The sequence below is a fragment of the Cricetulus griseus genome, chromosome 6, assembly GCF_003668045.3.
Source record: "Cricetulus griseus strain 17A/GY chromosome 6, alternate assembly CriGri-PICRH-1.0, whole genome shotgun sequence".
NCBI classification, from domain to species: Eukaryota; Metazoa; Chordata; class Mammalia; order Rodentia; family Cricetidae; genus Cricetulus; species Cricetulus griseus.
The window spans coordinates 231,318-251,912 of NC_048599.1; the positions used below are offsets into that span (position 1 = coordinate 231,318).

The following is a 20,595-nucleotide window of genomic DNA, read 5'->3' on the forward strand; positions in this document are numbered from 1 at the left end:
CTCCACCCTAACCCTTGGAAGATGACGGGGGGGGGGGGGGACACACCTGCCTTCTTCTGGGAGATAGCCTTGCTTACCTTCCTGTCCTATCTACCCCTGGGGGCTTTCGAAAGTTTCCAGAACACCTAGATGAGGCTCCTTCACAGTTCACCATTTGGCTTTTGCACCCAACCTTCCTGGGGTACACCCAATTTTCCTTAATAGCCTGTCCCTTCCTGCAGTGGATCACCAACCTCAGGAGCCCTCAGTGAGCAACACAGCCCTATCCTAGGGTCCCTGGGGTGGAGATATCCCAGGTTTAAGGCCTGAAAAGGCAGACAATACCCTAATGGGGTGGGATTATGGGACATCCCCAGGGTCTGCCCCACCAGGCCAACTGCACCTTTGGCCCAAAGCCTGCCCTTCCCCCTTCCTCAGTTCAGGAAATCGCGGAAGCTCAGGCCATTTATTTTTCTATTTGTGATCCCTGCCCCCCATCCCAGTCTGCCCAGAGCTGGCCCTGACCCCAGTGGTGGCCTGAATGCTTCCCCTCTGGCCAAGGCAGGGCAGTGGTGGGTGGGAAGACTCACACTGCCAAGCTCACACGGAGCCCCTTGTTTCCCCATCATCACAGACTAGGAGGCATCCTAAGCCTCAGGAGGTCCTACTCCTGCCACCATATGGTAGTCCCTCCCCTGCATAAAGTTCTCATGCCCTCTAGCCCATTTGGGGGATTACAGGTCTCCACCGTAGAGCTCTGTGGATCTATAACCATAGCCAGTCCCACCTTAGGCCCTCCTTGGACACTAGCTTCTGTGATCAGACAGGGCAGTGACCAGCGGCAGATAACAGTCTCTGGTCATTTGCGGGAGGAAGTGGAGGCTGGGCACATGGATGTTGACTTTGTCTGTGTAGATGCCAGCTCTCTGAGCCTCAGTCTCCTAGTCTACAGAATGGGAAGAGCCATGGGCTCGTGGAAATGTCTGTTTGGAAAGTCCCCCGCCAGCCCACAGCCTGGCCAGGGTCCAGCTTTGTCCCCTCACCCCCACCCCACCACCGCCAGAGGCAGGGCTAGGGAGGCAGGAGGCATCCCCCAGAGGCCAGTGAGGCCCTAGTTGCAGGCTTGCTCTAACAATGTGAATGTGCTTCCCCCACACAATTCCCAGAAATGCTGCCCCCCTGCCCTGCCAGCCCGCCAGCTTGGCGGCCACTCCACCCTCCTACCCTAAGGAGACCCAGGCAGCCACAGGGTCAGAGGCAATGTGTAAAGCATGGAGGTCTGACTCAGAGGCAGCAAACCTGTGGAATTCTAAGGCAGCCTGCCTTCCTGCCCTGCCATGCTGCATAGACCAACCTGGACAAAGTCAACCACAGCTTAACCCCTGCAGGAGCAAAGACACCAAAAACCCTTCCCAAGTCTCATTCAGAGGAAAAAGCAAGATCCTTCCAGGCTCCACTGAGCTTCTTGATCCTCATCCCTCATGCTTCACCCCAGCCCTTCCATACACCTGCTCCCTTTTCCCCCATGACTTTAAAGAACTCCCCGTCTGTGTAGCATGCTTCTTGTATGGTTTCTTCATATGTTTCTTTCAGGTGTGGGCTCAAAAAAACAGGGTATAGATACTGACATAGCCCCTTCACATACCTAGTATTCCCAATACAGGCTTATTTGTGGATTTATTTTTTAGCCTTTCCATACCAGAATGGAAATATCTCACAGCAAGGATTGGAGCTGTTTATTCTTTCCCAGTTTCCTACCTCAGAAGACAGTCTGGTGCCAGCACGGGGCTTTGTACCCCCCCCCAAAAAAAGAAAAATATGTCTCTGAGCAAAGGAGAGTAGAAGTCCCTAAACAGCCAGCTGGTTAACCACCAAGCCATTTGTCACCAGCCAGGGGAAAAAAAAAAAAAAGAAATGGGGGAGGAGGGCATACAAAGCTGGGTGTGATTACTACATGTTCAATCCCAAAACTCAGAAAGCAGAAGCCAGCCTGAGCTACACAGAGAGTTCCAGGGTCACCTTAATTAGCAACATGTTTGCTTGTTTGTTTGTTTTTGAGAGAGGGTCTCTCTCTCTCTACATAGCCCTGGCTGTCCTGGAACTCATTGCACCTGCCTCTGCATTTCAAGTGCTGGAATTTAAGGCATGCACCACCATGCCTGGCCCAGTTAGCAACATTTTTAAAAAGGGGGGAAAATGACTAGAAAAGAAGGAGAAGAATGGAGAGGGAGGAAGAGGAGATGAATATGTTCATTCTCTGCCCTGGTCTCCGTTTATCTCCATCTCCCAGTGTGTCAAGGCAAGGAGGGGCCAGCTCAACATGGCGGGGCAGTCAGAATGGGTACTACCTCCCAGAAGCCTAAGAGACCCAAGTATGCCTACAATTAGTCCACCTTATAGGCAAAGGACCACCAAGGGAACCGAAGCACTCATAAGAACAGAGACCCAGGCCATGCACCGAGCTGAGAATAAAAGTAACTATGTGAAGACCCGCAGTTCTGAGGTGTGGGGGCGGGGCGGGGGTGAGGCCAACGGAATGGGCGAGAACACCGGCCAGCAGGGGTTGGGGAAACTGGACAGAATGTCTGGCGCCTCCTCAGCCCAGTGAGTTCTCTCTGGCCTGAAGGCCAGCCTTCCTTCCTGAGCGGCTGTTTCCTGGCTCCGCCCTGTTGTCGCCACGGAAACCCATGAGTAGCCCAGCTCCCAGCCAGGTTCCCATGGAGTCCCTGCAGAGCAGGAGCCGCAGCGTTGCTGCAGAGGCCCATACAAAGTAGGCAGCTACATTGGAGGACATAAATTGGCCATGCAGCCGTCCTGGAGCAGAACACTCCAAAATGTTGCATAGCAGCCCAGCCTTCTCTCATACACCTCACCCTACAGCATACCCTGCTCTCATCCAGTGACCCTAAAAGCAGACAATGCCTGTGATAACACCCTGAGCACTCACATGCCCACCACAGTATAATAACTCTGAAACTCTGGAACATCCTTCAAAACTTGTCTGATCCCTGGCCCACCCACAGAAGCCACTCGGTTGCATGTGGCTTACTCTCGAATGTCCACAGCACTCTGGTCTGCCATTATCCAAAGTGATCCTGCAGTAATAAGTTGCATTTGCTTCTCCCACCCCTGCTATTTCCACCCAGTCTTGCTGGCCAAAGGGCACAGAGTGGATGAGAGTCAAGCTATCTCTACATAACACCATAAACATCAATCTTTTTTGTCCGTTTGCTTGCTTGCTTGTTTTTTGAGACAAGGTTTCTCTGTGTGGCCTTGGCTGTCCTGTAGACCAGACTGCCCTCAAACTCATAAAGATCCACCTGCCTCTGCCTCCTGAGTGTTAGGATTAAAGACACGTGCCAACACTGCCTGGTGAGCATCATTCTTTACCTAAAACAGCTAACACCGGTGCCATACATGCTACCTCTCCACTAGCCCAACACTCCCACTCCCACCATGCTCTGAGTGGGACTCTGGCTCCATATGATTACGAACTGAACCTGTGAACTTTACCAAGAACCCAGCATTTAAAAGTACTTTTACCCACTCATACACATATTCGTAATGCATAAAAACCAAGCCAGCCCCTGTCTCCTAAATATGTCCTTTCCCAAGAGAAAGGTACCAGAAACCTAACATGACACATCCCAGGGCTGAGAACACAGAGCTGAAGAATCTAATAGGCTAGCGCCTAGCTCATCCAAACCAAACCTATCCCTGCCTGAGAGTCACATGTGCCTGATGTTCTACAGCATCAGACTCTGCCAAAGGCTCTGACCCCAGGAGAGAAGTAACGGTTGACCCTAGTTTCATATTCCCCAGCTCCAACCACCAGAGACTGGGAGGCCAGCAAGGTTTGGAGCTAAGAGTGGAATGTCAGAAGAAGGGTCTGAACTGGAAGGCTAGCTGCTGAAAAGAATCATCCACCTGGAGCTCTGTTGCCCTCAGACAGGGACCCCACCCCACCCTGTGGGAGTGGGAGGGTCCAAGCCCTACAGGACTATGTAATTGGTCCCAGCCTCACTGCTGTACAGCAGCCAGAGCTGTCTGGTGGGAGCCTGGGAGGTCTGTGCCCAGGCAGTGCTTGGGAGGTCTCACCACCCCCAGGCGGAGCAGAGCCAAGCCAATCCCCCACCATAGGCACCAAGGGGAACTACCCAGCATCCTTGTCAGGCCTCATGAAAGCCTGGGGTCCAGGGAGGCTGAGGAAGGAGAGTAGGTAGTGTAGGCAGGAAGGAAAGAGGGGACAGGGTCCACTTGACACCCAAGCCAGTCCCATACTGGCAGAAAAGATTTGCCCTACCATTCCAACTTTCTGGGGCTATAGACAAGCTCCTGCCATGGATAAGTGCCCATCTAAGCCAAGCTAGACTGAAGTGGAGTTCTGACAGCAGATTTTCCCTTCTCTCTTTGTCCAGATCTAGGGCTGCAGCTCATCTAACAAAGAAGCCTTGTGTGTCCCTTCCTTGGGTGCTGAGAACATTCTTCGTGAGTAGGACTTTCAGTCCCCAACACCTGAGTTCCTATTCCCTTATAGGAAAGTCCATCATGTCTGACTCCCAATAAATTCAGCAGTCTCTAGCATTTGGGTTTACCTCACCCCACACCCTGGGAACCTGACAGACACACATGTAGACCACACACAGACACACAGACATTCACATGGAATGTTCCTCTCCTAGCATAGCTGGCCACACCCACAGCAGCCATGTACAGCCTTGGGGAGTCCCTCCAGCCCTGGGGCTCCAGGGTCAGGGCCACCCTGATGGTAGACTGAAGTCACCTCCCCCATTGTCCCATCTGGAGAGAGGGTAGGAGCTGCCAGCATCACCACTGCCAAGCAGTGGGCAGGGAGGATAGCCTGACCCTACAGAGAAAAGAGAGCACCCTGCAGGCTCCTGCCCAGCCCAGCTCACAGGTTATGACAGGCTGACATCTGAGCCACAACTTGGCCATGAGGAGGGTCATTGGCTGGTTCCAGGAGAGGTGGGTGCTAGAGAGCTATGGAAGAACAAAGAGGTTATGCTGGGTACTCCAGAACTCCAAGCCCAATATGTGAGGCTGCAGCAGAAAATAAAAATTTTCTGGAGCCCCAGTAAACACCATCTCAAAATAGCTACTGTTCTGGCTGAATCAGGTCTGGGGACCCTAGCCTGTATCCATAGCTATGGAGTGGACTAAGGATAAATTCTGACAAAAACTGATGGAAGTGAGAGAGTATCAGGGTAGCTCTTCTCCTTTGTTTTGTTTGTGTGTGGTACTGAAGATGGAACCTAGGAGCTTTTGCATGCTGGGCAAGTACTCTACCACTGACCCATGCTCCAGCCTCCAACTCTAGTTTTTTGTGCCCATTCTCAAAATGAAAATCTTCACATAGCTCTTCATGCTCACTCATCATCCTCCGTACCTCCTGTTCAGTCTACCCACCCACCTAGACCTGCCAAAAGGGAGCTAACCACTGACAAGGTCCTGTAAACATTTTTACCTTGGTGTCCACACCACTGCCTGCCTTCTGAGAAAGTACTGAGTTGCCCCAGTAGTTCCACCCTACTCAAAGTTCAGCCCTGAGCACTGACATCTCCCCATGGCAAGAGTGCTCAGAAAGAAAAGTACTACTAGGGAACAGCACAGGGTGCTATAGGACTCACATGAACAAGCCCCAGACTCTTTCAGTGCTCAAGGTGGGATATCCTGACATGATAGGAAAGGCTGCAGAGTATCCAGGGTACATGTAGATGGATTTCATCACCTGTCATGGACAGCTGTCAAGAACATTGGAGTTTCCTCTATAAAGTTACACGTGGCAATGGACAAGGGATAGCTCTCAGAAGAAAACCATCAGTTTCTGGAGGCCAGATCCCTTCCTGGTGGAGTGGTTGGACAAATGGAAAAAGAAAATGAATGAGGACTCTTGGAAAACACCCAGTTTTCCTCTGTCTCACCTGCTCAGGTTCCTGTCTCTTCCTGGGACAGCTGTCTGGCTTGAGCAAAGACACCAGCTACAGCAGCCCACACACAGGAGTGGGGACTGGCTGTGCCCTGTGCCTACCAGTCTACCTTTCCCTTGTGGACAGGTTCAGGTTTTGCCTTGTTCCAGAGTTTGGGTGTGGGAGAGGGGAAACAAAGGTTCACTTTTTCCCCATCCTCAAGGGCAAAACTTGGGAGAGGCATTGGAGCTACCCAACTGAGCTCAGCATCTGGTAGGGTCAACCAACAGGAAGAGACAAGAACATCTCCAAAATTCCCTCCCCTTTCCCGAGGTGCACGATGAAGTGACCTCCCAAGAACTTGGTGCTAAAATAAATCTTCCTTCATCCAATCTAATGCCGCTGCCCCCTTCCCTCATTACTGCCCGGGGGTCTGTCTCTGTGGGTGGGGTGGCAGCTACACTCTGAAAGCTGACAACCCTGGAGAAACTCTCCTTTTGAGCTTCAGCCCACACTAGCAGCCCTCTCCTATTCGGGGGTCTTTTTTTCAGAGACAGTGCGGGGGTAGGGGTGGGGGGCTTTGCGCTGGGGAGGCCACAGCTGGATCCTGCAGGGAAGAAAAAAGGGAGCCACCGCAGAGAGGGCAGCCCCGCCCCGGCCCGCCCGCTCTGCTGCGGATTGGTCCCATGTCTCTATATCTGGGATGCCTTCCTGGCACCAAGCTACTACGTCCCCACTGTCTCCACTCGACGTCCGTCAGCCCTCCGAACTTGACTCGCAGTGCCCGCCACTGTCTTCTGCGCTCCCGCGCTGCGTTCTGCCCAGGCCTTGCCCAGCTGGAATGCAGAGATCGCCGCCCGGCTACGGCGCACAGGACGACCCGCCCTCCCGCCGCGACTGTGCATGGGCTCCCGGACTCGGGGCCGCTGCTGAGCCGCGCGGCCTCCCTGTCACCAACGTCTCGCCTGCGGAGCCCTCCTCGCCGTCCAGCCTTCCGCGGAGCCCACCGCGCAGCCCCGAGTCAGGGCGCTATGGCTTAGGCCGCGGAGAGCGCCAAACGGCCGACGAGTTGCGCATCCGGCGGCCAATGAATGCTTTCATGGTGTGGGCGAAGGACGAGCGCAAGCGACTGGCGCAGCAAAATCCGGATCTGCACAACGCAGTGCTGAGCAAGATGCTGGGTGAGAGCCGAGAGCGCAGAGAGGGGCGGCTAGGGAGGGGACTTGGGAGGGGGTCGGGATCTGGGGCTCCAGGGCCTGGGGCAGGGTTCTATGCAATATTCGCGCCATGCGCCCAGGGCGCACGCAGGGTTTGTTGGTTGTGCGCCCGCCCGACGGCAGTCCACTAACAGGCTCCCGCTGCCCACAGGCAAAGCGTGGAAGGAGCTGAACACAGCGGAGAAGCGGCCCTTCGTGGAAGAGGCCGAACGGCTGCGTGTACAGCACTTGCGTGACCATCCCAACTACAAGTACCGGCCTCGCCGCAAAAAACAGGCGCGCAAGGCCCGGAGGCTGGAGCCCGGCCTCTTGCTCCCGGGCCTCGTGCAGCCGTCTGCGCCACCTGAGCCCTTCCCTGCAGCTCCAGGCTCGGCCCGCTCCTTCCGCGAGCTGCCCACACTGGGCGCGGAGTTCGATGGCTTGGGGTTACCCACGCCCGAGCGCTCGCCTCTGGACGGCCTGGAGCCTGGCGAGGCCTCCTTCTTCCCACCACCTTTGGCGCCCGAGGACTGCGCTGTGCGGGCTTTCCGGGCGCCCTATGCCCCCGAGCTAGCACGGGACCCTAGCTTCTGCTACGGGGCGCCCCTGGCCGAGGCGCTCAGGACCGCGCCGCCTGCCGCGCCGCTCGCGGGCCTCTACTACGGCACCCTGGGCACGCCAGGACCGTATCCCAGTCCTCTGTCACCACCACCTGAGGCCGCGCCTCTTGAGGGAACAGAGCAACTGGAGCCTACCGCCGACCTTTGGGCTGATGTGGACCTCACCGAATTCGACCAGTATCTCAACTGCAGCCGGACTCGACCAGATGCCACTGCACTTCCCTATCACGTGGCGTTGGCCAAACTGGGTCCGCGCGCCATGTCCTGTCCAGAGGAAAGTAGCCTCATTTCTGCGCTGTCTGACGCCAGCAGCGCAGTCTATTACAGCGCCTGTATCTCAGGTTAGGCACTGCCCTTGCCCTCCAGCGCTTCAGCATGTGGCCAAACGGCAGGGTCCTGCCTGCTCCCTTCCTTTCGCAGATGTATGTTAGGTATGCAACAGCCTTTAGAGCTAGTGACCTAAGGGTGCCACTTTTGTCATTCACATACCTCCTTCTGGGGGCTCCTGTGTGTTGGGCCCAGGCCCTGGGTGTGCTAGCTCTGTCAGGGTTAAGATTTGACCATCTAATTCTTTTCTGCCATGTATTTTCTAGAATGAGACTGTATTTTTTACTTTGCCTTTATATATACACATATATAATACACTATATTTAATTTTTAATTAAACTTTTTTCTTTCAAAGGATTTCAGTGACCACTAGCATCCATGCATAAGGAACAACAGTGTTTCCCATAAATACTGACCACAGAGATTACTTGGCTTTTCGGTTAGCCACACAGCTGCCCTCTATCCTTCCATTTGGGCTCTCAGATATCATCAGCCTCCAGCCTGCATTGCATTTTTCTTCTACAAGCCTAAGCACTGCCGAGGACAGCATTCTTCACTTGGGCAGAACTGCAGGGTTGTGCAGATACATTACCAGATCTCAGAAAATATTCCCTAAGAGGGGAAGCACCATGTTATACACTTTCTCTGTTCCCCAAGGGGATCTGGCTCAGATATAGGTTTAGTGATCAAGGCAGTGCTCAAACCTTATACCTTAAGCCTGCCAGTTTGAGTTTCATCACACTAACCATGTTTGGGCTCCTTTCAGGAGGACTGAGGGCCTCTTTCCAGACCATCCCCTTTTCAAAGTCCCTTTCTGGACAAGCATATGCATCCACGGAGGAATGGAACAATCACCCTGGAGGTGGCCCCTACACACACACACATACACTTTGTATCTAGTAAGGCTTCTTAGTCAGGAGCTCCTACGCTTGGAGGAGAGGCTGTCCTATACTGCATTCCCATATGCACGGCAATGTCGGCTTATTCACCCACATGGAGTATGAAATGCCTAGCATGACTATGAAGCTGTAACCATATGGCTTTCCATGACAGTGGCCATTTGTGACTTACCAGCAACAAGCCTGGGGCTAGATGTTCATGTGGGTCCATGCGCAGGGACCCAACTTCCCAGCATGTTTAGGGAGGAGTACACAAGATGTGTGATTTCTTAGGAGTATACTGCCTCATCTCTACATTGACCAGTATGAATTACATACCTCAAATACTGGTGTGAGGGGAGCTGCACTTGGGGTCTTATCCTCTATAAGTAGCATGCAGTGACAGAGGACAGAGATACATAAAGGGACAAAATCAGACAAGCTCCAAGCAGAGATAGAAGATGGGCCTGACCAGTCCTGCTTCCTGAATCCATGGGAGCAGTCCCCAAGTGTTTATCTACTTGGACTGGGGCATTTCCCCACTAACCTATGAACATACCAAGAAGTACAGGACAGACAGTCCAGATCAGGCAGACCAATACAACATTCCTAGGTCCAGGGCACTTCCCCAGTTCTCGGTCCTATACTTTTATTCCTGCAGCGAACCCTCTTCCCTTGATTAGCAGGGTGAAGGTCCAAAGGGTGCTGGTGTGGTCCCACTGTCTCTCTGGAGAAAAGATAGAGCAGGGTGCTCCCTAAAATCCCCTTTCCCATCTGTCAGGGAAGGAGGCTAGTAAGGGTTCGATTTGGAGCAAGTTCAAATTTACAAGTTCCAAAGGGCAGAAAATACCCCAGAGCAAGATCAGAAAGGGACATGAGTAGGACCATACCACCAAAGACAGCCGTGCATCGGTGCTGGGATGTGTGTTGGGGGGTGGTCCTATCATCCTAACTGAGAAGACTTCTCACCCCCAAGGATGAACCCCCACCCTCCCAGGTAGAACCACAGACTAAGGCCATACTCCTAACTCCTCATCCTATCTCCCTTTTGCCCAAAAGGTCTGCGCTTCTACCACCCACCCTTTTCAGGGCTTGAACAATCTGTCCCTGGAGTAGCTTGGGCAACATGTGAAGTGGGTCTGAGAACAGGTAAGGGTCTCCCCAGCACAGACAATCATCACTTTGAATATTCTTGAGGAAAAAACAGTCACACAGCACACAAAGACTACTGCCCCAATAAGGTCAAGATGGGGCAGGCAGAGGGGTGGGCATGCCTACTTGAGGTCTAATCCCAGCACTCAGGAGGCAAAGGCAGGCAGATCTCTGTGAATTTGAGGCCAGTCTGGCCTACAGAGCACTTTCTAGTATAGCCAAGGCTACACAGAGAAACCCTGTCTCAAAAACCAAACAAACGCTCATACATGTAAAATAAAATTAAATATTTTTGAGTGTTTTGCCTACATGTATGTTTGTATGCCACATGTATGCAGTGCCTGTGAATGCCAGAAGAGGGTATCAGACCCAATGAAACTGTACTTAAAGATAGTGCCAACATGTGGGCACTGGGAACTGTACCGAGTCCTCTGCAAGAACAAGAGCTCTTGCTTGGTGGTGGTGACACATGCCTTTTATCCCAGCACTCGGGAGTCAGAGGCAGGTGGATCTCTGTGAGTTCGAGGGTAGCCTGGTCTACAAAAAGCATTCCAAGACAACCAGGGTTGTTACACAAAGAAACCCTGTCTCAAAAGCAAACAAAAAACAGAACAAAAAAAAAAAAAAAAAAAAAAAAACAAGAGATCTTAACCACTGAGTCATCTCTTCAACCCCCTATTCTTTTCCAAGATTACATTTTATTTATTTTGTGTTCAAGTGTAAGTGTGTGAGCATGCACATGCCATGGTATATGTGTGGAGGCCAGAGGACAACCAACACAAGTCAGTTCAGTTCTTTCCTTCCACCATGTGGATACTAGGGCTAAAACTCAAGTCCATCAGATATGTCATACACATTAGTCCCCCTTATCTAATTCTTTAAAATTATTTATTTTTATGTGTATGGGTGTTTTGCTTACATGTATGTGCACCATATGCATGCTTGGTACCCTTGGAGACTAGAAGAGGGTGTTGGATCCCCTGGGACTAGTTACAGATAGTTGTAAGCTGCTATGTGGGTGTTAGGAATAGTTCTTCCTTTAAAGATTTATCTGTGTGTGTTGTGTGTGCGTGAGTGCATGTACGTGTGGGCAGGTATCCATGGAAGTCAGAGGCATCAAATCCCCTTGGAGCTAAAGTTACAGGCAGTTGTAAGCTATCAAAAATGCATGGGTGCTGGGAACTGAACTCAGGTCCTCCACAAGAGCAATATACTCTCTTAATCATTGATCCATCTCTCCAGCACAGGAATAATTCCTTAAAAGAATTTTCCCTATTGTTAAGGCAGTGGATATGCAGCAAGTGAAGGCCAGACACAATGAGAAAAATGTATAAGACATATAAAAATAAACTCTAATCACAGGTTTCTAGTGTTTTGTTTGTTTGGGACTTTTGTTTGTTTAGTTTGGGTTTTTGTTTTATTTTTTCCAAGACAGGGTTTCTCTATGTAGCTTTGGAGCCTGTCCTGGGAACTCACTTGAATTGTAGTGAGCATCCTACAGACACTGCCCATCTTGATGTCCTGTCCTCCTGTTTAGAGCAATCAGGCTGGGGAGGTAGACAATAGGGTGTCCTGATTCCCACCTTCCTCTCTTCAGCTGAGGAAAGATTAAACAAACCACAGCCTCCTGGGACTGGAGGTGAAGTAGAGGCCTCAAGAGTGTTGGGGAATAAATGTTGATGCCTAAGCCCTGTACCAGACTGTACCATTTAAAAACCACCTGAATGCTGCACCCATGGCTGTCTGCAGAGCCCTGGAATCAGCCTGTGGTTATCAACCCACTAGCATGACTGTCATCCTGCAGGACAAGGACAGGTACAGAGCCCTCAGAAAGGATCAGAGCTGATGGGCAAGTTGAATGCTACTGAGATCCTAGGTCCTTTACATTCAGCCCAGGGACCTAAATGGAGGCTCCCTGGGGCTTCTTTGTAGCTGAGGGCAGGGCATATCCTCCTCATGCACAGCTAACATAGCCCAGCACAGAAACTACTCCAGAGTTGTTGGCTGCTGACCAGCTAGACCTTGGAGAAAAGGAGGCTGAGACATGGGACTGGAGACTATTGGTGTTGCCTATCCCACACAAGCCTTTTCAGGACTTGACTTTCCAGGGAGGTCGGGCTATGGCCCAGAAGGAAGGGCTGTGAGGATTATGAATGGGACCCCCCCTCCCCCCAAGGCACTGGCCGGGCCTGTGCAATTTCCTGTAGCCCAAGAACCAGGCCTCCATATGTCATCCCGGAAGATGGAGACTGGCAGGCTTTGAAGGGAGACTGGGTACCACGGCCTCCCACGACTAGGAGCCTTTGAAAGAACATCTGGAACTTGGGCAACAGCAGGCTGACAAGCTAGTCCTTTGGTTTGCAAATCCCAATTTGCTACTTGTGTGTTAACAACCCTCCCATGATGCAGCAGAGAGTGAGGGCTGTAGCCTCTTCTGTGTTAGGACAGCATTTCTCTATTCTGCCACCTACCATGCTAGCCTAGGTGTGTGGGAGAGCTGAGCAAAGGGAACAGTAAGAATAGGCATGTCTTGGCCGGGCGCTGGTGGTGCACGCCTTTAATCCCAGCACTCAGGAGGCAGAGGCAGGCAGATCTCTGTGAGTTCGAGGCCAGCCTGGTCTCCAGAGAGAGTGCCAGGATAGGCTCCAAAGCTACACAGAGAAACCCTGTCTCGAAAAACCAAAAAAAAAAAAAAAAAAGGCATGTCTTTGTGCCCTGTGAGCACAGAGCCACAGCTAAGCATGCAGAGCTCTGAACTCAGCTACATTCCTAAAGCCGGCTCACTTTGGCAACACATACAGTAAAATTGGAATGATACAGAGAAGATTTGCATAGCCACTGTGCAAGGATGGCATACAGATTCCTGAAGCATTCCATAGTCTTTCTAGTTAACAGCTGTGTATGAGTAGGCCCAGGCCTGGTTCAAGTTCATCATTGTTAGGCCAATCCATTGGTAGATATCACACCAGCACTATGAAATCCTGTAGTAGATGTAAAGGGAGGTTCAGCTAAATAAAACGAACAAATAAAAAATAATGAAGAAACAACTGGGCTCCTAGAAGGCTTGGGCAGCACTATGGATAAGGCTGTGGAGAAGGAATAATCTGCTCCCAGATCTGCAGAGTATCTAGCCTTGTGGGTTTGTGGGCACTAGGCCCTGCAGGTGTGCAAGAAGGCTGCTTGCTTCAGCTGTGGCTAACTGGAATAAACAAGGCCCTCTACTCCAGGAAGCACATATTCCTGGGGCCCGGTGGGGGAAGGGAGGAGAAGAGTGAGGCAGGTGTTGAGGCCCATTGTCCCCACCAGTGGCCTTCAGGACCCTGGGGGTGGGGAAAAAGGGACAGTCCCCATCCTGCCCCTCCTCAGGAAGACTTAGCTTTGTAAACACACATACACACACACACACACACACACACACACACACACACACACACACACACCCTGCTCCAATAGAATCTGGAATAAGCAGCAAAGAGGTAACACCTGCTTTGGGAAGCAAGTCCTTGTTTGGGTGGAAATGGGAAGGTCAGACCCTTGGCAGCAGTGCTGTGCCTGTTCATCCTGGGGTACTACCTCTTGGGTCCCTTGCTGTGTAGATGAGATTTCTGCTGCTGGCTGTGGGGGAGACAACAATCTGATGTACCCTGGGAAGCTTAATGGTGCACTGGCTAGACCTTGTTGATACCAGTCCAGTTGTGACAGTTTGTGGCTCAAGAGAAAGGCAGCCAGGACTCACCAGGTGAGCAGGCTCTGTCCTTGGACTGCCCCTGGCGCCCCCTACCCGGCACAAGGCCAGGGGTCAGGGCTGCAGAACAAGATAAGCCCAGTTTCCTGCACTTACTCCCAGAGCTGTGACTCCCAACACTTCCTGTTTTCTGGAGGGCAGACAGGGGTGTGGGAGACTGGGCAAGGTGGTGGGGGCTGGGGTCATGAGACAGAGGGTAGGGCTACAGGGGAGGGGACTATAGGAGATGGGATGAAGTCATGGAGGGTAGGGCATGGATACAGGGTGAGGTAGAGGAGTGGGAGCAGATTCTTGGGAGACTGGGTAAAATTGTAGGGGCCAGGGTTATAGGTGGCATGTTCCTAGAGGCAACAGTGGGAACCTGAGTTGTGGGTGGACACAAAGTGGAGCTGTAGGTAGCCAAACCCAAAAGGAATTGCCTATCCCACACAAGCCTTTTCAGGGCTTGACTTTGCAGGGGCTATGTAGCTGTGCAAGAGGAGGATATGCCCTGCCCTCAGCTACAAAGAAGCCCCAGGGAGCCTCCATTTAGGTCCCTGGGCTGAATGTAAAGGACCTAGGATCTCAGTAGCATTCAACTTGCCCCTCAGCTCTGATCCTTTCTGAGGGCTCTGTACCTGTCCTTGTCCTGCAGGATGACAGTCATGCTAGTGGGTTGATAACCACAGGCTGATTCCAGGGCTCTGCAGACAGCCATGGGTGCAGCATTCAGGTGGTTTTTAAATGGTACAGTCTGGTACAGGGCTTAGGCATCAACATTTATACCCCAACACTCTTGAGGCCTCTACTTCACCTCCAGTCCCAGGAGGCTGTGGTTTGTTTAATCTTTCCTCAGCTGAAGAGAGGAAGGTGGGAATCAGGACACCCTATTGTCTACCTCCCCAGCCTGATTGCTCTAAACAGGAGGACAGGACATCAAGATGGGCAGTGTCTGTGGGATGCTCACTAGGATTCAAGTGAGTTCCCAGGAAGATCTAAAGTTGGGGCAACAATAAGTACAGATTGACTTGCAAAATGATTCCATGGGTGTCTCCATGGAGGACTGTCCATACTGCCCTCTTTCAGCTAAGTGGCCAGACTGTTTCTCCAGATCTCACTTGGCCACTCTTTAGTCACGTTCTGCTGCCCTATGACTTACCTTTCAACAAAACTGAACCTTTTTCTCTGCACTGGGACATTGGCTATAACCAAGCATGCCCAGTAGAGCTCATGAATATAAGCCATCAGTCTAGTTTTATAGTCATCCACCTCTCCTCCACTGGTATTTCCTGGTATCCAGATCCTAGGGCTAGGATCCTGCAATGACCCAGGCTTCCCCTTATCATTCACACACACACACACACACACACACACACACACACACACACACACGTGAATCATTTTAAGCCTGGCTCTGCTAAAGGTCTGTGTACTTAGGCCCTCTCTGGCACAACCCCACCTTGTACTTTTCCACACTGACTCCTACCCCATGGAGCAGAACCAAAATGTCCTATGAGACCATTAGAAATCTTAATCATAGATTATGTAAATGCACACTGATGTCCAGAAAGCTGTTTCCTTTGTGCACATCACACTCTGGGTCCACAGCTCTTCTATGTAAGAAGACTGTGTAATCAAGGAAGGTCCTACACCCTCTCCATGTCTCAGCTTCCTCAACTGTGAAAAGAAACAAAAGGCCCCACTGGGCAGACCACATGTACACCAAGGAATGGAGGCACAAAGAACTTCAGGGCTATTCCTCGTTCTTGCAGATTGCCCTACCACTGCCTTTTTGGTCTCTTGTTTGCCTGTCTGATGGACACAGACCAAGGTATTCTTTTTTTTTTTTTTTTTTTTTTTGGTTTTTCAAGACAGGGTTTCTCTGTGTGGCTTTGGAGCCTATCCTGGCACTTGCTCTGGAGACCAGGCTGGCCTCAAACCCACAGAGATCCGCCTGCCTCTGCCTCCCGAGTGCTGGGATTAAAGGCGTGCGCCACCAACTCCCGGCTGGAGCAAGGTATTCTTGAGGCTCTTTGGCTCCACATCCTATTATGAGGCAAGGAGCCTGGGGGGGCATTGCCTATTTCTGTTCAGGACTAGAATCATTGAAGAGCCGGGCGTTGGTGGCGCACTCCTTTAATCCCAGCACTCGGGAGGCAGAGGCAGGTGGATATCTGTGAGTTCAAGACCAGCCTGGTCTACAAAGAGCTAGTTCCAGGACAGGCTCCAAAGCCTCCAAAGTTCCAGGACAGAGAAACCCTGGCTCGAAAAACCAAAAAAAAAAAAAAAAAAATTATTGAAGAGCAGACACCCAGGCTTATGTAGGTACTGGGGTCAGCCTAGTTAGTTCAACAGACAAGTCTGGGGCAGTTTGTGGAGTTGTCCCCTACCCCCACCCCACCCTGCCCATCCCCCCAGGGGCAGCAGGAAATGGCCTGGTCTAGTTTGTGGCCAGGGCAGCAAGACTGGCTTCCTCTAAGTCCTGTTTCCTTTATCCTGTTGTTTTGCTCTGAATCCACCAAACTCAGCCTTCCCCTCCTCTCCATTTCCACCCTCTCCTCCGGTCCAGATTGGGCAGGACGGATGCATGACGTTTTAAAACCCCTAACCAGGTTGTGGGGTGGGGGTAAGGGGGCTTCCCTGCCTTGGACACTACTTGAGGACAGGTCCAACATCCCACCAACGCCCCCTGCTGTATGAGGCTGGGAGCTACAACTATTACCACTGCTCAGGTAGAAATCCCCAAGAAGCAGATCCCTGTGTGGTCCAAGGGCCCATAACCAGTCAGGAAAAAGTAGAAGAATCAGGTCACATCACTAGTTCCATTTATTGGGGCCTCACTGAGTGTGTGGAAGAGTGGCCATGAAGGAGGGTGCTCTCTTCTCCACAGCCTGGGCCTTCGAGTGCAGGCAATCTGAGCTGAGTTTGTTTCCAGTCTTCTGTGAGGTGTGGGAGTAAGAACAAGGGCAGTGCTAGAATTCACTGGTGGCCATGGCACTCAGCGCAAAGAGCTTCTTCCAGCAGGTGGCGACAGCGTATAGGGCACGTAGCAGGAGCCGCCTCCGGCTGGGACGCTGCTGTACTGGACGCTTCTTGGGCTGCAGGATCTGCTAGTGGGGACCAGCTGTGAGTGAGTGCATACAGATGCTGCACCCTCATCCTTATCTCACAGCTCATGCTTAGCCCTGAGGAAAGTGGGTTGCAGCCAGCCCAATACTTGAGTCCATAGCCTCAGGCCATTGGTACTGCCGTCCTTAGGGGAAGGTCAATTGAGGATACATACCCTATTGGATATTCGGCAGTGTCTGTGCATCACTGCCTTGGTGCGCACCGCCACTGTCCATGCTGCTTTCTCTAATGCATTGTGGGGAACTCCACCCATGCTCCCAAGAAGGGTCTGACCCAGGGATTCGATAGACAGTAGGATGCTATGCTCCTGAGATGGAAAGGGACAAAAGCCAGGGCAGGGGGTGGAGGTGGGGCCTGAGGAGGGAACAGATAGATGTAGGTGTGGGTACCCCCCCATACCTTTTGGGCATCACAGGAGGCCCCTGGCTGTCCCTGACCTCCACCAGCTCCAGTCAGGTTTTTCTGAAAGAAGTGGTGGTGTCGGGACCCAGGCTCTGTATGCTGGGCTCCCAGCCCAGCCCATTGCATGGCAACCTGCAAGTCCTGGAAGATGACAGCTTGGTAGTGGCGGAGTACCTCCTGGACACTGCAGGACTGGGACCCAGCCCAGCCTAGAGCAGACTCAAGAAATGCCAGCAGCAGTGGTAGTACATAGACAGTGGGCTTGAGGGGCACCTGGAGAGGACACCAGGTTGGGGTTGAGAACCTAAGCCTTCCAGCACAAGGTATGGCCCCATAGACAGCTGGAGTCACCACAGTGGATGCCCCCTCATCTTTGCGATGGTAGGATTGAAAATCTCATCAGACTCTGGCTATGGCTTATGACATTTGTGGGCTGTGTAGTGGGGCATCGGGAAGTACTTTCACTGAGCCCAGGAAGGAGACAGAGAACAGGTGCCGTCGACAAGGGGTGGTACTATGGCCTACATTGGAGAGGCAGGAAAGTTAGCACCTAGAATACCATGGATGTGCAAGGGCTCACCAGCCTTGTACAGGGAGTGGGATGGGGAGGAGAATAGCAAGAAGTGACCCCCCAGTACAGCCTCACCCCTGAACATGCTCAGACCCATACCAACTGGTCATAGTCCCACCCCCACCCCCTAACATTGGATGTTCGCCCTCTCTCAAATACATCTCATGCCCTTTGGGTGAGCAAGATGGGATAGAACCACCTTGCTCTCATGCAGTATGGGAACTCCAATCTCTCCCTCAAGAGCTCTGCTACAGCCAGTTAACCCCCAAAAGAAACAAAAAACAACTAGGGCAGAAGCAATGGCTCAGAGCTCCGAGACTCCCAATGGAAGAGGAAGGCTGGAGGGAAGGACTAGAGACAGCAAAAGAAGCAAAGCCCCAAGCAAAGAGGCCAACAAGCTTCCTCCCACCCCAAATGGAAAGGACCGGTGCTGGGGGAAAGCTCACACAATAGGGAGCCAGCTGAAGGTCCTCAGGACCCCAGCTCCTCCAAATGGAGCAGTTTCCAAACCTGCCTTAGGCCTCCAGCTTACTTGGCCTGGAAAATTAATCTTGTGAACCCAGCGAAACGACAAGACTCCGCTTCCCAGCCCTGGCAGAAAAGCTGAACTGAGCATACCACAAACTCCCACATAGAGGTGGGTGGGGGTAGGGGCTCCTGCCTGGGATACCAGTACCAACTGAAGAACAACGTAATAGCACCCTCTTGAAAGTCATTTGGAACCATGGCCAGTGGAGGGGTGCTGAGAACAGCCCATCACACCAATTAAGAACGAGAGCCAATTGAGCCATCGAGACTTCTAGAACACCTGGCAGCAACATGGGACAAGCTGGCTGCCCAGGGAGTCCCTACAACTCAGGCTTAACCCAGTATGAGAGGATTCTGGGAAGGCCAGGGCAAAAGCACCAACAATGGTTATTTTACTGGGTACCATCATAAACATCTGGGGGTTTCTATGAGGTACAGGGAAACAGCCTCCCCTGGGTTGTGCCCATGCCCAGACCCTTGGCCCAGGCCAGCCCTTTCCCCCAGGCCCCAACTGCTTACCATAGGCCTCTTAGGGTCTGGCCTTCCCTTATTCCCTCTAGCAAGCCACACACATGATCCTGGGGTCCTCAGGTCTTTGGATTGCCAATGAAGTAGGCAACTGGCAGCCACACCAGGTCTTGTATCGGCTGATGAGGCCTTCCTGGTGAGAGCTGGGGGGCAGGTGAAGAGGTGTTTGAAGTTGGCTCTTCCAGCAAAGAAGGGAGGGAGCAACAAGGGAGGGAAGGAAAGTCCAGTAAGCCAGCCCTGCCCTTAACCCCTCCCCACCCTCTATCCAGTCACTTCAATTAACCTGACTCTGGAGCATAGCAGCTGCCTGTTGCAGCAGATCTGGGGCTGCTCTGGGTCTTGGAATGAGTCTCCAGCCCCATGGAGACCCCAGCTCTGTCTCAATGGATAGAGAGCAATAGTCTCTCCTGATAGGTGGGCCTGCCACCAGTCCCCAATCCATATCCAGACAAACTTGTCCCAGCAGGTCTAGAAATTGGGACTTCCCAGACTTCTACTGCTGGCCCCACTTCATCCCTCCAAACCTTGGGGTCATCTAGGAGTAAGAGGACCACTCCCAGGGTTACTGTTTTGCTCTAGCACAGAAGCAGCCTCTGAAACACATTCAATCTGATGAACAAAGCTCAACTTCCTGCTGAAGAAAAGCAATGGTATGAGCTGGTGAGACGGCACAGCAGGTTAAGGCTTACTGCCAAGCCTTGACAACCTGAGTTTGGTCCCAGGGGACAACATACTAAAAGAAAAGATTCCTGTAAGTTATCCTCTGACCCCCACAAGTATGCTGTGGCATACATGCACCTCAATAAATAAATGTGATACACAAGGAGTTGTTGACCATCTCAGCAGCAACAACAACAACAAAACCCTCCATTCCCACAGAAAGGAAAAATAACCTGGTAACATTACAGACTCACCAGACCTTTCCACAGCCCTATAGGAAACCTTATCCAAGTACCCTCTTCTGTAACTGCTCTACTGCATTCAGTTTGAGAGTCGGGAATAGTCAAAAGGAACAGAAACCATCAACAGCCTGATACTGCAGTTAAGTCCTTTCCCTTCCCATCTGTAAAGGAATCACTGAGCTGGGCAATGGTGGCACACACCTTTAATCCCAGCACTTGGGAGGGAGAGGCAGTGGATCTCTCAGAGTTCAAGGCCAGCCCGGTCTACAGAATATGTGTCAGGATGGCCACTGAGTACGATTCCTCATCATAGGGAACCCTGTGGATCTTTCTATGGAAATATCCAAGGAGCTCTCCTTCCTAGATACACCTCAGGACAGGAGCAGAAAGTACTTCCCCAAGCCAGCACCTAACTGACCTGTCTAGCATCAACCAACCAACAAGTCCAGATGCCTACAGAACAATGAAGGCTTCTTTGACAGCTTGATCCCCATGTGACCTTCAGCCTCTTGTATCACAGACCAATGACAGAGCCCCCATTCTATATATAGCCTGTACTTCCAAGACCTTCTCCATAAAATCTCAGCAAGTCCTTGGTATCCCAACTATGTTTTTTTCCTGGAGCACCAAGCACTTGCAGGTGCTACAACTAAACCAGACTGGCCATGACCACCACTCAAGGGAATAGGAGCCAAAGACAAGACAGAAAAAAAACAAGACACCCTAGCCCCA

At 51.9% G+C, this 20,595-nt stretch overlaps 2 protein-coding genes and 1 non-coding gene across 4 annotated transcripts; 2 read left to right on the forward strand and 1 right to left on the reverse strand.

The window, feature by feature from the left end:
• The first annotated feature begins 6,747 nt into the window (after window positions 1–6,747).
• Window positions 6,748–8,158, forward strand: Sox18 (SRY-box transcription factor 18). Its single transcript, XM_027420011.2, has 2 exons — window positions 6,748–7,087; window positions 7,275–8,158. Exons 1-2 carry the CDS (start codon window positions 6,748–6,750, stop codon window positions 8,066–8,068), a joined length of 1,134 nt encoding a protein of 377 aa, XP_027275812.1. The 3' UTR covers window positions 8,069–8,158.
• A 4,699-nt stretch (window positions 8,159–12,857) lies between these two features.
• On the forward strand, window positions 12,858–12,962 carry LOC113830985. The gene has a single exon (XR_003486275.1). It is a non-coding gene; the product is annotated as a U6 spliceosomal RNA (small nuclear RNA).
• A 3,644-nt stretch (window positions 12,963–16,606) lies between these two features.
• On the reverse strand, window positions 16,607–20,458 carry CUNH20orf204 (chromosome unknown C20orf204 homolog). 2 transcript variants are annotated; one of them, XM_027420010.2, is made up of 4 exons: window positions 18,953–20,458; window positions 17,332–17,607; window positions 17,087–17,239; window positions 16,607–16,910 (listed from the first exon to the last, which is right to left on the reverse strand). In XM_027420010.2, the coding sequence occupies exons 1-4, from the start codon at window positions 18,953–18,955 to the stop codon at window positions 16,776–16,778; spliced, it is 567 nt and encodes a 188-aa protein (XP_027275811.1). In that variant the 5' UTR covers window positions 18,956–20,458; the 3' UTR covers window positions 16,607–16,775. The 2 variants fall into 2 exon arrangements, with proteins under 2 accessions (XP_027275811.1, XP_027275810.1); XM_027420009.2 differs by having other exon boundaries at window positions 16,607–16,913.
• Between the last annotated feature and the right edge of the window lie 137 nt (window positions 20,459–20,595).